We start from the raw sequence: 15,073 nt of genomic DNA on the forward strand, positions 1-15,073 counted from the left end.
ACCGGGCACAGCTAGGACTGGAGCACCCTAGCACCAGGCGTCGTAGGGAGATCCAGGCTATAAAACCTGGTAAAAGTGTGTGGGGTAGCCCACCCGGCCGCCTCGCAGATATCCTGCAAGGGGACCCCAGAAAGAAGGGCCACCGAAGAGGCCATGCCTCTGGTGGAATGAGCCCTCACAGCCACAGGTGAAGGCAAACTGCGCACCTGATAGGCCATGGTAATCGCCTGGACAATCCAATTACTGATTGTCTGAGTAGACGCAGGCAATCCCTTCTTAGGTGAGCCAAAACACACCAACAGTTGTTGTGATCTCCTCCACTGTGCAGACTTCGCCAAATAAACTCTGAGCGCCCTAACCGGGCAGAGTAGGTGAAGTCTCCCCTCTTCCGCCGTCACATGAGGCGGAGGATGAAATGCCTGCAGGACCAATGACCTGACCACCCTTGATGGCAACTTAGGCACGTAGCCCGGCCTAGGGTGTAAGATGGCCTTTACTCCTCCCGGGGCAAACTCCAGGCAGGTCGGCGTTACCGCCAAGGCCTGGAGATCTCCCACTCTCCTGAGAGAGGTAATGGCAAGGAGAAAAGCCACCTTAAGGGTCAGATCCTTTGGTCCATCCGACTCCAATGGTTCGAAGGGGGCCTCAGCCAATCCTTCGAGAACCACTGCCAGGTCCCAGGTTGGAACTCTGGCCGAGCCGCAGGCCTCATCCTCCGAGCCCCACGGAGGAATTGTACAACCAGCTGGTGCCTACCCAGAGGCCCATCACCCAGAGGAGTGTGGAAAGCCGCAATGGCAGCCACGTACACCTTGAGTGTGGACGGGGTAAGCCCTGCAGAAAAACGATCTTGGAGGAACTCCAGCACTGAAGCCACTGGGCAGTTAACTGGGTCCACCTCACGTTCTCTGCACCAAGTGGAAAATACATTCCACTTGAGGCTGTACAGTCTCCTCGTAGACGGAGCCCTGGAGCTGAGTAAGGTCTCTATCACCTCCGCCGATAGGCCAGCCTCTATGTACCTGGTCCCCTCAGGGGCCAGACCCATAGGTTCCAAATCTCCGGGCGGGGGTAAAATATCGTACCCGCCGCCTGATATAGGAGATCCCTCCTCAGAGGAATCTCCCACGGCTGACCTGTTAGCAGAGCTATGATATCCGAGAACCAAACTCGAGTCGGCCAACGGGGTGCTACCAGAAGTAGACTGACCCCCTGTCGCCTGACCCTCTCCAGGACTCCCGGAAGCAGAGCAATCGGGGGAAATGCGCACAGACACAGCCTCGGCTACGTCTGAACCATGGCATCCAACCCCAGCGAGGCTGGATGCGTGAGGAAAAACCACAGTGGGCAGTGGGACGTCTCTCGAGACGCAAATAATCCACTTCCACTGGGCCGAACCTCTTGCATATGGCCTCCACCACCTCTGGGTGGAGTCGCCACTCCCCGGGCCTCAGCCCCTGCCTCAGCAGGATGTCTGCTCCCTGATTTTGGACCCCCGGGACATACATTGCCCTGATGGACAACAGTTTCCCTTGGGACCACAGGAGGATGTGATGCGCCAGTCTGCAAAGAGGGCGCAACCTCAAACCCCCCTGCCGTGCCCCAACCAGTGAGGGAGGCGTCTGTTGAAACGGATTTCCGGCAACAGGACGCTCCCAACACTGGCCCTTGGGACAGAAACCAAGGTTTCTTCCATATGACTAGGGAACGAAGGTCACTGCGCGTTACCCTGATCATACAGAATGGATTTTCCCTCAAGGAAAGCCACCTGGTTTACTTCCAAATCAGGACATGGTGGCCGCGGAGGTCCGGGAAAAAGCTCCTCAGAGCTTTGTAGACCGCCAGCATTTCCAGGCAGTAGATGTGCCAGGAGAAATGCCTGGTCTCCCACAGACCTCTCGCAAAGCGGCCGCCATGACCACGTCCCAGCCAGTGAGGGAGGCGTCTGTTGAAACGGATTCCCGGCAACAGAACGCTCCCAACACTGGCCCTTGGGACAGAAACCAAGGTTTCTTCCATATGACTAGGGAACGAAGGCCACTGCGCGTTACCCTGATCATACAGAATGGATTTCCCCTTAAGGAAAGCCACCTGGTTTACTTCCCATAACCACGTCCCAGCCAGTGAGGAGGCGCCTGTTGAAACGGATTACCGGCAACAGAACGCTCCCAACACTGGCCCCTGGGACAGAAACCAAGGTTTCTTCCATATGACTAGGGAACGAAGGCATCTGCGCGTTACCCTGATCATACAGAATGGTTTTCCCCCCGAGGAAAACCCCTTGATTCCCAGCTACCACTGTAAGGGTCTCATGCAGCAGGCCAAGAGATATTCTGTTGGACGCAGCCGCAATGAGCCCCAGCAGACCTTAAACTGCTTCACAGTGATGCTGTGGCCTAGCTTCATTTTAGAGACCACCGCCCGTATGGACTCGATACGTTCGGGAGACAATTGTGCCCACAACGTAGAGAATCCCATACGACTCCCAGGAACACAGTTCTCTGAGAAGGCGTCAACACGCTACTGCGTGTAGAGTCTCAAAGGGCTAGGCCGCCTGGAAGAACCCGATATTGGTACGCTTTGCCCCAAAAAGCGAACCTCAGGAACTTCCTGTGACACAGAAGGATGGATACAGGGAAGTATGCGTCCTCTTCAGACCCATCGTGACAGACCAGTCCTCAGACTGGATCTGAATCACAATGGAGGAAATGCTAAGCATCTTGAATCTGAATCTCCTCAGAGAACGATTCAAGTACCTCCGGTCTAAAGTTGGATGCAACTCGCCATCCCTCTTAGGAACTATGAAGTACTGGCTGTAGAACCCGGACTCCCTGTCTGGCGGAGGAGCACATTCTGTGGCCTCCTTACCAACAGGGAGTGAACTTCCTGTTCCATTACCCGAACCTGCCCAGGGACCACTGCCGTCCAGACCACCCCACTGAACTTCAGGGGAAGGTGACCGGACTGCAGTCTGTATGCCCCTTCCTACAGTCGCAGGCCCCAAGCTGATATATTCGGAGGCATAACCATGCGCCGAGATAATCTGCTAAGGGAACCAGCCTCTCGAGGCCGGTCTCGGGTGTCAACCGAGCCTCCTCCCCGACCCCCTGAAGCGGCTAACCGGCAGGACGAAATCGAGGAAGATTTTCGGTGTGCGTACGCGTTTGCTGGACCACCGCAAGTCTTGCTAGAGGCGGCTGATGCAGCACGCGTGCACGGGGAAACGATGTGGCCCGAAGCGTACTAGACGGCGGGAACACAGCATCGACTCCCGAAAAACTCCACAGGGGAGACGACCTCGATCGCTCCTACCCGGGAGAGGGGGCTGGCCGGCAGGGGCCTCATCTAAGGGAGCAGCTCAACAGGGCCACAACACTAGAGCGGACACTGCGATTAGCAATTGCCTGAAACTGATGTGTCCCGCAGGCCACAAGGCGGCGAGAACGACATCAACTTCAGGAGGGCTCCATCTTAGATGAATATCCAGTTCACAAGTTAAACACGCTTGGGTGACAGAATTAAAGTATCCAACTTATCAAAGTCGGATAACATGACACTCAATTCCTCGGAATTAAATGCCATCATAATCACCAAACCCGTGCAACCTGATCTGAATAATAGGCTGAATAAAAAATATATCTAACTCCTCAAAGTCAGATAATATTTTAATCTAATTCCTCAGAATTAAATGCAGCCATAATTAAGGTAACACATAGTCTGAATGATAGGCTAAATATCTAACTCCTCAAAGTCAGATTATATTTTATTTAATTCCTCAGAATTAAATGTAGCCGTAATTAATCAGACAACACTGTTTTATTTGTATTATACGGACTCATAGACCCCGCGTTGCCTCAGCAACGTGGTTCAAGCCGTCATAATACAATTGGTTTTCATCCCTCGAGAAAAAAGCCAAACAGTGTCACACAATACGGTGAAACATGGTCTGAATGACAGGCTGCCATATCAGACAATACTGATTTAACGTACTATACGGACTTGCCGTTAAGCCAACCAGTATCTCATGCACACCGATCGCGTGTGTTCACTTTAATTGCAGACCCATAAGCGCGCTGCCTTTTTTTTCTGCAATCGCGAGATGGAATCTTGCATATTTAAGAAGTGCTTATAACTTTGACTGCCACGATGCTGAGCACGTCTAATTCCTCAGAATCAGACCGCTCACACATCGGGTCCTCCACCCCGGGGGAAGAAGCCGCAGCGCGGGCTTCCACACGGGGAAGGAGAACATCTGAACTGTCAGATAAAGACTGGGAAGATGCCTCAGCAGTCCCAGTCCCGCTGACAGTCCATCCGTGAGCCCCATGACCAGCCTCGCCGCACCGCCTCGGCGGATGCGGGACCGATCCACGGGGCTCACGAGGCTGGCCGGCCTCATCGAGCACGGCCAGCCGAGAGCGGAGCACCCTGAGCGTCAACTTCTTGTAATGCTCACAAGCGGCTCCCTCGAGAGCCGCTCGAGCATGCTGAACGCCCAGGCAGTGCACACACAGCAGGTGTGTATCCGAGCCCGACATGTAGCGAGGGCAAGGATGCACACACTGCTTAAACTCTCTCACACTCTTTTTCACATTTTTCCATTTTTCAGTCACACACACTTTCACTGACAATACAACAGTAAATAGACAGACAGTTTGACAGATAGCGCTTGCTGAAGAGCAATAACTACCGCCATTACGTTCCAGCTCCCCTTTTATACTTCCGGGTATGCCGTCACGATGACGTCATCACGCACGCCAATCGGATTGGCCTAGTTGGCATTCTGGTTTCAGATTCGCTGATGCTAAGGGAGCATCCCCAAAGCGTCGTCCCGATGCAGTGCGAGTTCCCTCGAAAGGGAACCGTAAATGTGTAGCGCGAGGGCTTTCAGTGCTGAACTGCGTTGCACTCCTGGAAGCGGCAGGCAACGTAATTAATATTCATGATGAGGTGAGCCAGGGTTGCCAGGTTTTCACAACAAAACCCGCACAATTGCACAATCGCTTCAACCCGCGGACATGAAACACAGCCCGCGGCAACAGTGGAAAACGGGAAAGCGGGAAAACCACGGACTTGGCAACACTGGCTGTCACTCGCTATGAAAGGATACGCTTCCAGCGCTTCGCACACACATTGCACCAGAACCGTTTTCGGAACCGAAACTTAGGAATTTCGCGCGGTTCTGGTATTTTTCAAAAATCAGTTTCGGTTCTGAATAAGAACCGGTTCTCGGTTCCCAACCCTATTTGTCAGTTGTGTCTTTTTACGTGTTCACACAACAGGTTTTAGTCCTTTTAATATAAAATTGTTCGATATTGAGTGATTTATTAAGACAGTCTGTGCCGCCATCAAATTACGTAATAATGTAACTTCTGTTGCTGTCACTGATCTACAGTATATAGAGAACATTTACCGTATATACAGATCAGTGGTTGGTTACCGTCAGGGACTATTTTTCCCCGCGGAAGGATGACTTTTAGTGATTTTACTTCATGAAAGTTGCATTGATACATATATTTTGGCTTTAAAATTTGTATTGTGTGGTAACTGTTTTATAAAAGCAATAAGTCCCATGAAGCCATGTTGTTTTTTTTTAAGATGAGTTTGCATCTCTGAAAGAGCCTTTCCCATGTACCCACATATTTCTCTGTGGATAGCTTTATGTTAGCATGTGCATTTTCTTTCTGGAAACAGTAAGTGTGTTATCCAATTATAGTCCCCCATCTGTGGTCTTAGTTGCTTCAGGAAATGGTTATGTATGTGTGAAATTGTGAAATATTACCACCTTGCACCAGTTGTGAAAGTGTAGCCTTAAACAGATATGCCTTCTGTTATCCTTTTTAGTGCCCTTGGCTTCCCCTGATAATGTATCTGTGGAGGTGTTGAACTCTACACTGCTGAGGGTCAGCTGGTCACCGGTGCCCAAAACCACCCTAAGGGGCCATCTTGGAGGATACACTGTGAGTTCCTGACCCTTCCAGCTCAAATGGTCAATGAGCAACAAACAAGCTGTTTATAGCAATTAATAGACTTCACTGTATGTTTCCTTATTGCTTTTTTCTCTCTATCTCTGCCTCTTTGCACCCTTTGTTTCTTATCCGTATATATATCTCCTAATCAACACCCTCTTCCTCCCGTCTTTTTCTGCCAGGTGCACTGGTGGCAAACTCAAAGTCTGTTGACCTCTAAGAGAATCCACTCAGAGAAACAGTCTCTCACCATCCCTGGAAACAGGAGTCACACCATAGTGCAGCAGCTGAAGCCATTCTCTGAATATAGCCTGACTGTCAACGTCTTTAACCGGAGAGGGAATGGGCCCAACAGCAGTCCCATCTCTTTCACAACTCCACAGGGAGGCAAGAACACTTTGACAGTAGACACGATTTAAAATTCAGTGGTTTGAGCGTTTGTTGTTCACACATGGCCCAAAATATGCTGCTGAACTTACAGGGTTGGGAAGGTTACTTTTAAAATGTATTTCACTACAGATTAAAAGTAATGTGTAATGAATTTCGTTAGCAGGGCTTGACATTAACACCAGTAGCCACTCCCACTAGCCACTTTGGCAGGTTGAATATAATTTCAGCCTATACAGCCAAATGAAATGCCAAGACCGCCGTATCACAAAATTACAATTCAATTACAATTCTTTATCAGTTAACTTGCAGTTAGTGAAGGCGGGGTAGGCGGAATCACGCTGAATGACACACAACAGAAGTGCTCTCTCAGTTCTCCTTGCCCCTGAATAGTCAAATACACGCGCACACAGATGTCAAAATGTCCATCGTGTGGAGTATCTCGCATGAACACAGTCGGTTATGGCTTAAGTGTACGTAAACAGGTGGGTAATAACTGGATATGTGTCAGAATATTAGCCTACGTCCATGCATTCAGCACACCAATTAAAAACCTGTCTGTCATTAATGTTAATCAAACAAATACAGATGTTAAATAAATGTATACATAAACCTACTGTATCTGAAATATTTTTTAAATGTACTATTGTTTTTGTAATTTGCTAATTTGCTTCTTTGTTCTTTTATATAGCCTAACAAAAAATAACTCGTTTATAACATTTCTCATATTAGCCTATGCTCATATTGCCCACCCCTTGCCCACTTGCACAAACCATCTGATATACAATGTAGTCTTGATTTGGGTGGTCACTCTGCATTTGAAAGTTTGAAAGGATTTTAAATCTTCTAAATCAAGTATAATGACCCAAAATAAAGTAATTTAAGCATGCCATTGTCAACTTTAATCATATAATATGTAATGTCCAAACAGCAAAATTGCGGCCAATGAAAATGCTGAGTGGCTAGTTATTTTGGAAACCACAGTGGCTGGTGAGCAAAAAAGTTAATGTCAAGCCCTGTTCGGTAGATTACACAAGTTTTGTAACTTAATCTAAATACTTTGAATAATTTGTAAATCTAATAAGGTATGCAATTGCATGTTATAAAGTCAGAATTGTGAGATAAAAAGTTGCAATTACCGTTTTTTTATTTTATTTTTATTAAAGTCTCAGATCTGAGAAAAAAAATGTCCCCCTCATAATTGGATTATAACTCACAATTCATATCTCAATTCTCAGGAAAAAATAGTCAGAATTGTGAGATATAATCTTGAAATTGCGAGAAAAAAGTTACCTAAACAAATTACTTAGCATGAAACATGAAAACCGTATATTGGATCCTCCAGATAATGACAGACATTTAGAATTTGGCAATTTGCATAAATTCAGTCATTTTGCCTTGTGGAGTATAAACATCTATTATATGAAATAGCTTATTCAGGACAGTACTAAATAAAAGTAACATGACATTTTTATGATCCCAGATCCCTCTTATTTTGATAAAATTATTACATATTTGCATATCCTGCAGGGGGTATGAAACTTATGAGCAGAAATGTGTCTTAGGATGCTTTTTCAGACTGTCAGAGTCTGAGAATCACCAATTGCTGTTTACAACTGCCCGTTATAGTTTACATTAATGTTTAAATTAAAGGAACTGTATGTAAGAAATGTATTTCAATTAATCATAAAATCGCCCTGTTATGTCACTAGACATTAAGAAATCATGTTAATTTCAAAAACCTATATCACTGACAACAGTAGTCAGGATATTGTCATTTAAAAGTGAAGTTGCAGCCCAGTTTCAGTTACAGTAATTTGAAAGTGATTGCAGTACCAGTTTTGGCCACAATCTTACATACATTTCCTTTAAATAAATGAATAATCTAAAATACTTTTCGGATGTAACTGTAAAAAAAAAGAACTTGATTACTACCCATTTAAAATGTAACTGTGATGAAATACAGTTACTCAAATTTTGTATTTTAAATACCTAACTATGTATTTTATTACTCCCCAATCCTGTGAACATAATAATCATAAATACGATGAAAATACGAAATACGATGCAATGCTATTTTAGCAGAATAAAGACGCTGGTTTTTGCACTGAAATACCATTTACAAAAGTGGTGCAAGTTTTTAATGAGTTTCCAAGTTTAAGCTAAATACTGACCAGTAGCGTCCCACATCTTTCCACAGTTCCTGATAAACCTCCCATCCTGAAAGCGACAAACTTCCAGAAACAGTCTATCACGTTGGTGTGGGCACCTCCGCACGAATCTAACGGCTTTCTCACGGGATACTTGCTGCAATACCAGACAGGTATGACACTCTTAGTCTTAGTGAATTTGATATAAACCAGCTTAACTGTATTCTATATATTGCTAAGTTTGAGGTCAATACATTTTTATGTTTTTAAAAGAAGTTCACCAAGGCTGCATTTATCTATTTACTGACCCCAAACTTCTTCACTGACCCCAAAATCTTAAAAATATTTTTCAATCATATTTTTTTATGTTGTTATTGTAGTTAATGAGACTCTGGGTGAGCTGAATTCTGTGAACATCAGTGCACCAGATACAACACAATGGGTCTTGCATGATCTACGGGAAGACATTTGGTATAACTTCTACCTGAGAGCGTGTACGCAAGTTGGCTGCGGGTCAGCCATCAGTGCGGAAGGAAGCACCGTCCCTGAATTATGTAAGTGTGCCCGGAAGCAACTATAAGCAGAGTCCCAGGAGCTATAATGGATCTGGTGTCAGAATCTAAATTGAAGTGCCCATGCTGAGAGACAAACATCTGATACAAGCAAAGTTAGTGTTCTAATTAGCACAGCCGCAAGGTGTTCGAAAGTGATTAAGCAGCAGTTATGGAACTAAAGAAGTTGCTGTTGGCAAGATCTTGTGGCATAAAGGAGAAGGATTAGATTATTGTTTAGGTGCTGCACAGCCTATCAAAGCCTAGTGACCAATGCATTGACCGATCAATGAGTTGCCTTAGTAAAAATATTTGCTTCTAGATGTATTTTTACTAACTGGATAAGTGATTTTGTATCACCATTATTGCATTTCTCTGTAGGCCACAATTTAGTTATGAATTGCATGTTTCTTTTTGCTATGCTTCTATTCTCATACTCCATGGGTTCCTTTAAACTGATCTGTCTTCTTATCAACCAACTTTTGTTTCTCATGAACTAGTTACCATGTTCGAAAATTCACTTCCTGAAGTTTCCACAGTCTCAGCTGAGACTTCACCAGAGAACTGTATGTATCACATACTGTAGTTTGTAGCATTTTGCAACTTAGTAGTTAGTTAGTAATTGCTGTTTTTGAGAATGTGATATTTGCTGTGCATTTGACATCTGCATTAAAGTTATCAGTAAAACATGTCATCCTATGGACATAACACTTGAAGTGATTTTGAAATCTCTGAAAGAAGATTTAGGGCCCTCTCATACACCCAGCTCAATGCGACGCCAGGCGCGACACAAGTGTTTGTTGCTAGTTTCAGCCCGATGCAGTTATCATTTTCACGTCCAGCGCCACGTTGTTTAAATAGCAAATGCACTCGCGCCCATCTGTTCACCTATGGGCATTTAGTCTTTTTTCTCACAAATTCCGCCTTTTAAATAGCGAATATGCTACGGTGCAAGAGGGACTGGCTTTTAAAGGGAATGGGAGATGAGACTCTGATTGGTTTATTGCAAGTTACGCCCAAAACACACCCATGAGTCATTAAGAGACTAGGTACAACCCTTTTGGGTACCCACTCCGACCATTTTTTCCGTCGTTAAACTAGCAAAAGTGGATTCGGACACGCCCTAAGCGCCATGAGCTTCAGATCATGCACTCTGATCATTAAAATAGGGCCCATAATGTAAGTTTTAGGAAGTTTGCTTATCTGTCAGATAGTCAAAGCAGTTAGAATTTCTAGAAAATGATTATATTTTTGTTTAGTTACTTATAATAATAACAATTATATATATATATATATATATATATATATATATATATATATATATATATATATATATATATATATATATATATATATATATATATATATATATATATATATATATATATATATATATATATTAGATTTATTATTTTTGATCTGTTCTGTCTTCTTAAGATGAACTGTCAACATCTGAAGTGACATCTTCTGAGTTGAGTATGTACCAGCAGATTTGTAGCTGTTTTTGTGACCTAAAAACTTAATTAGTATATTTAACCCCTACATTATTATGTTTAAACTAACTGTGTTATTAGTTATATTAACTAATAACGGCATGGAAAAACATTAGTAATAGCACCAGTTGTACTAATTTTAGCAACATAAATGGTTAGTTATAAATAAATAAACATCTGTTGTTTTTGAATTAGAATTATTGTGGTATCAAAAGCCCCTGCATAACTCCATAATTAATGTAGGAAATAATTCCTGCAAACTATTCCATCAAAAATCCTCTTAGTGACAGCTGGTTTAAGTATACTTTAGCTTAATTGCTGTTGTCGTTTGCTTTGTCTTTTAAGGGCTGCACTGTGAGCCAGTAGTACTATCCCCAAACCCCTGCTAAAGACAGCAAAAACATGCTTTATCAGTGCTGACAAAAACAGTCTAGCTGCTGACAAGAACACAACATTCAAAAGTGTTAATTTTGTAAAGACCAGCTGTATACTCATAGTCTGAATGCACAAAAAACAGGACATTTTCCTCGATGGGCCCATTTATTTTCTTCCTATGCACAATTCTATTATTAGTTGCATTTTATTATTTGTATTTCACATGCATGTGGTCTGAACTCTCTCTCTCTTGCAGGGCAACCTTTCTCTTTCACCTCACCTAATACAGACACTCCTTCTGTCAATGCCACCTTTCCTACCTTAGGTATTCATCCATTCGTCTATATATCATTTTCATACCTTCATACATTCAACATTTTCATGCTTGAGTGAAACTTCCATTTAAAGTCAACATGAAATCAAAAACCGTCAACAGTGTAATTAGATTACTTATTACTAATTACTTACTAAATCCCATATCAACCTCGACCAGTTGAACAATACAAGGGTAGACATGAAACTGCTCTTTTAATTCTTTCAATATAAAAAAATCTCATGAATTGTTCTTCCAAAGCATTTAAAAGGTTGCATTAAAAACGTAACATTAGACATTAAATTGTGATATTAAAAGGTTAGTTCACCCAAAACTGAAAATACTGTAATTAATTCCTCACCCTCATGTCGTTCCAACCCTGTAAGACCTTTGTTCATCTTACGAAAAACAAATCAAGATATTTTTGATGAAATCCGAGAGGTTTCTGACCCCACATAGACAGCAACACAACAACCACTTTCAAGGTCCAGGAAGGAAGTAAAGACATCACAATCGTCCATGTGACTCCAGTGGTTTAACCTTAATGTTATGAAGTGACGAGAATACTTTTTGTGTGCAAAAAAACAAACTTTTTTTTGTGTACGAAAAGTATTTTTGTCGCTTTATGACATTAAAGTTGAACCACTGTATTCACATGGACTATTTTAACTATGTCTTTACTACCGTTCTGGACCTTGAAAGTAGTCGTTGTGTTTTGTCGGTCAGAAAGCTCTCAGATTTCATCAAAACCCCTTTAAATCCACTATTGTTTAATATAGAATTGTTCTATAGTCTATATAGTATGTAATGCAATTACACCAGAAGTAGCTAATTAAATTACAGAAATTACACTTTTTCAAGGGAAAATTATATCAACTACAGTAATTAATTACTTAGTAATGCTTTACACCCAACACTGGTTATGTAAGAGCTGTTTCATGTTGACTTAAACAATGTTTAATTTCTTTATATAACACAATCCTTATGGTGGGTGTTCTGGGTTTCTTTTGCAGGAACTAACCTTTTGAGAGTTTTCCTGTCTTTTGTTCTATATCTTCATCTCTGTATATTTCTCTCAGTTGTTCTCAACATATCAACCTTTGTAAGTGACACCTCTGCAAGAATCAGCTGGAGAACCAGTGGAGAACGGTCTGATTCGCAGCTCTATATTTCAATAATGAATCACCGTAAGAATGTCACTCCTCAATCTGCTTTGTCAGGATTCAATGTTTACAATATTGAATTGTGTGTACATTGTAAACGTACTTGAAGTGCATTTTGCAAAGTATCATCTAGGGCTGCAACTAAGAACTATTTTGATTAATCTGTTGGTTATGTCTTAGATCAAGTGAATATTAAACATTTTGATCAATGTACAGATCAGTCTGTATAATGTATGATATATAATAATTTGCAAACATGTAAATATAAATGTTACTATTTAAAGTGCAGAAAACAACAAAAAAAAGCTCTCAGTTTGAAAGCAGTAGTTTTTATTGAATAACCAAAGTAGAATTAATATTAAAGAAATCATTCTTGACTATTTTCTTTATGGATTTTTATTTGCAGCCCTAGTATCAATTTTAATCTAACCTTTATTTTTTCTGACCTTTCAAAGTGTGGCTTTTCACTATCATAGATTTCACCTCTTTCTGCTGGGTTGTGGCCTGACGCTATCTGGTTATGCGGTTGTTCCTTCAGGTGATGGTATCTGGCAGCTTTCAGAGGCTTTAAATACATCAAAAGGTTTCCACATCATTGAAGGACTCAGCCCAGGAACTGTGTACACAGTCCGGCTGCAGGCTTCACGCAGGGTTGATGTCCCTAGCATTTTTGAAGAGGTTTTCAAGACTAGGAAAGGTGAGAAGTTAGAAAATTTAGCCCGTAGAACAGCATTAGAGGAATCACTGACATGCGATAGTCTTTCTGTGGGTGCATTAGCACACTCAAAGAAAGTTCTCCCATTCCTTTGAGCAAGCAAAATGTAAAAAATATTATACTTCACTATAATGGGTTTATAATATGCACTGCATTATATATATATATATATATATATATATATATATATATATATATATATATATATATATATATATATATATATATATATATATATATATATATATATATATATATATATATATATATATATATATATATATTGTAATTTACACCAGCAGCTGTGATTTTAGGTTTTATAGGACTGAACATAAATTTACAGTAAAAATTAACTGTATTTCATTAACTGACAACATGTTAAAGCGGAGCTATTATGTTGTTCCCTTTCAGTCGGTCACGTTCGACGTACGTCGGAACTGACCGACGAATTGGGATCTGTCTTCAGAGACCAGTCTACTTAGAGTGTATTAAAAACGAGCCAATTGTATTGCCATGCGGTCCACGCACCGCCCCGCACCGCGGGTATAAACACAGAAGTGGAGTACCGCATATTGCTTTTAACTTCGGAGCCGAACGGTTTGCTGTATCAAGCTGTTTCTGCGAAGAGTGTTTAAACGAGTCTCGAGGAGGATCGCTCTATTACCTGGGTGCTGGTGTGACGGCGCGAATCAGCGAGCGGCCGCTGCAACATACACTTGTTCCTGTGTTGGTTGGCTGGGCGTTTCCGTTCTTGAGTGCTCACATGCAGATTTGCAATCGGACTGCTGTGAGCCGCGGTCATCTCCCTGAGCGCTTCAGCACTTCTAAAAGAGCATTTCCTTCTAAAAAGAGCAACACGGTTTGACCCTGTGTCTTTTTCAAGATGTCATTCAAACCGTGTGTTTCTGGATGCGGTTGTTTCCTGTCCTCATTTGACGGCCACGATCTCTCTCGCATATAAACATGTGAGATTGCGTTCGTGGGTGATCCGCGTTCTCCCAGGAGAACGTGGTCACGTCGGCGCGTTGTTCGGGCTCGAGCGTTCAGCGCGCCGTGTGCCGTCTGGCGCCGGCTGACAGCGGGGGTTGCCACGGCAACCCAGCGCGTCACTCGGTCCTCTGGTGCGCGGTCGAGACTGTGATACCTCAAACGGGGTTGAGTCCCATTGCTTATTCCCCGATCTAGTTCCTTTTCTGGTGCACCGGAAAAGGTCTACTTTGGCTAATAAGTCTTGGTGGCCTGAGGATTATAGTGGGGCTTCCCCGCCGGGTACATTCCCCGTGGGCCCCCACTCCTCTATCGCATCACAAGCATGCTGAGACTTTGTTCGTGGGTGGTTCATGTTCCCTTATGAGAACATGACCACGTCGGCGCTTTGTTCACCGTGCCTCTTCTTGGAGGCTTGAGTGTTCAGCGCGCCGTGTGCCGTCAAGTCGGACGGCCACGCTCATTGTCTCACATGCCTGCTGGTAGCTTACGGATGGGATTGCTGGTCCTTTTTTGAAAAAAGGGGGGACCTAGCGTTTCATTTGGGGCTCTGGCGGAGGACAGATGTCAATTGCTGCATCGGAGAGAGGGCTGTTATGCGCTGGAAATGATGATGCTGAGTTTCCCACTATAATAGTGTGCTCATGCTGAATCAGATTCAGAGTTGACAGCCATGCTTTCTGGGGTGGCTGCCCGGATGTGCATTGGAAAAACTTAGCAGTGTGGAACTATTTGGTGCCAAAATATGGAACGCCAAAAGGGCCATAATGTTTAAGTTTTTTCCCTCTCTCACTGCCCTCTGTCCTGCATGCACGAGGGTAGTCCCGACCCAGGGGTTATGCAGGAACTGCATGTTGTGATGGACCTCACCCTCCGGGTGACGGAAGTCACTGCACGCTCCCTGGGTCAGGCGATGTCCACACTAGTGGTCCAGAAAGCTGGGGCTAACCTGGCAGATATGCGTGAGCCC

At 43.4% G+C, this 15,073-nt stretch overlaps 1 protein-coding gene across 1 annotated transcript in view; it reads left to right on the plus strand.

The window, feature by feature from the left end:
- Window positions 1-15,073, plus strand: part of chl1a (cell adhesion molecule L1-like a) — a 65,325-nt gene that overhangs the window by 35,987 nt on the left and 14,265 nt on the right. The window contains exons 20-23 of the mRNA XM_079803224.1: window positions 5,845-5,960; window positions 6,152-6,356; window positions 8,557-8,679; window positions 8,887-9,060. Of these exons, the coding sequence (XP_079659350.1) occupies window positions 5,845-5,960; window positions 6,152-6,356; window positions 8,557-8,679; window positions 8,887-9,060 (618 nt within the window). The remainder of the gene's footprint in view (window positions 1-5,844; window positions 5,961-6,151; window positions 6,357-8,556; window positions 8,680-8,886; window positions 9,061-15,073) is intronic.

The sequence above is a fragment of the Gobio gobio genome (genome assembly GCF_949357685.1).
Source record: "Gobio gobio genome assembly, chromosome: 21".
NCBI lineage: Eukaryota > Metazoa > Chordata > Actinopteri > Cypriniformes > Gobionidae > Gobio > Gobio gobio.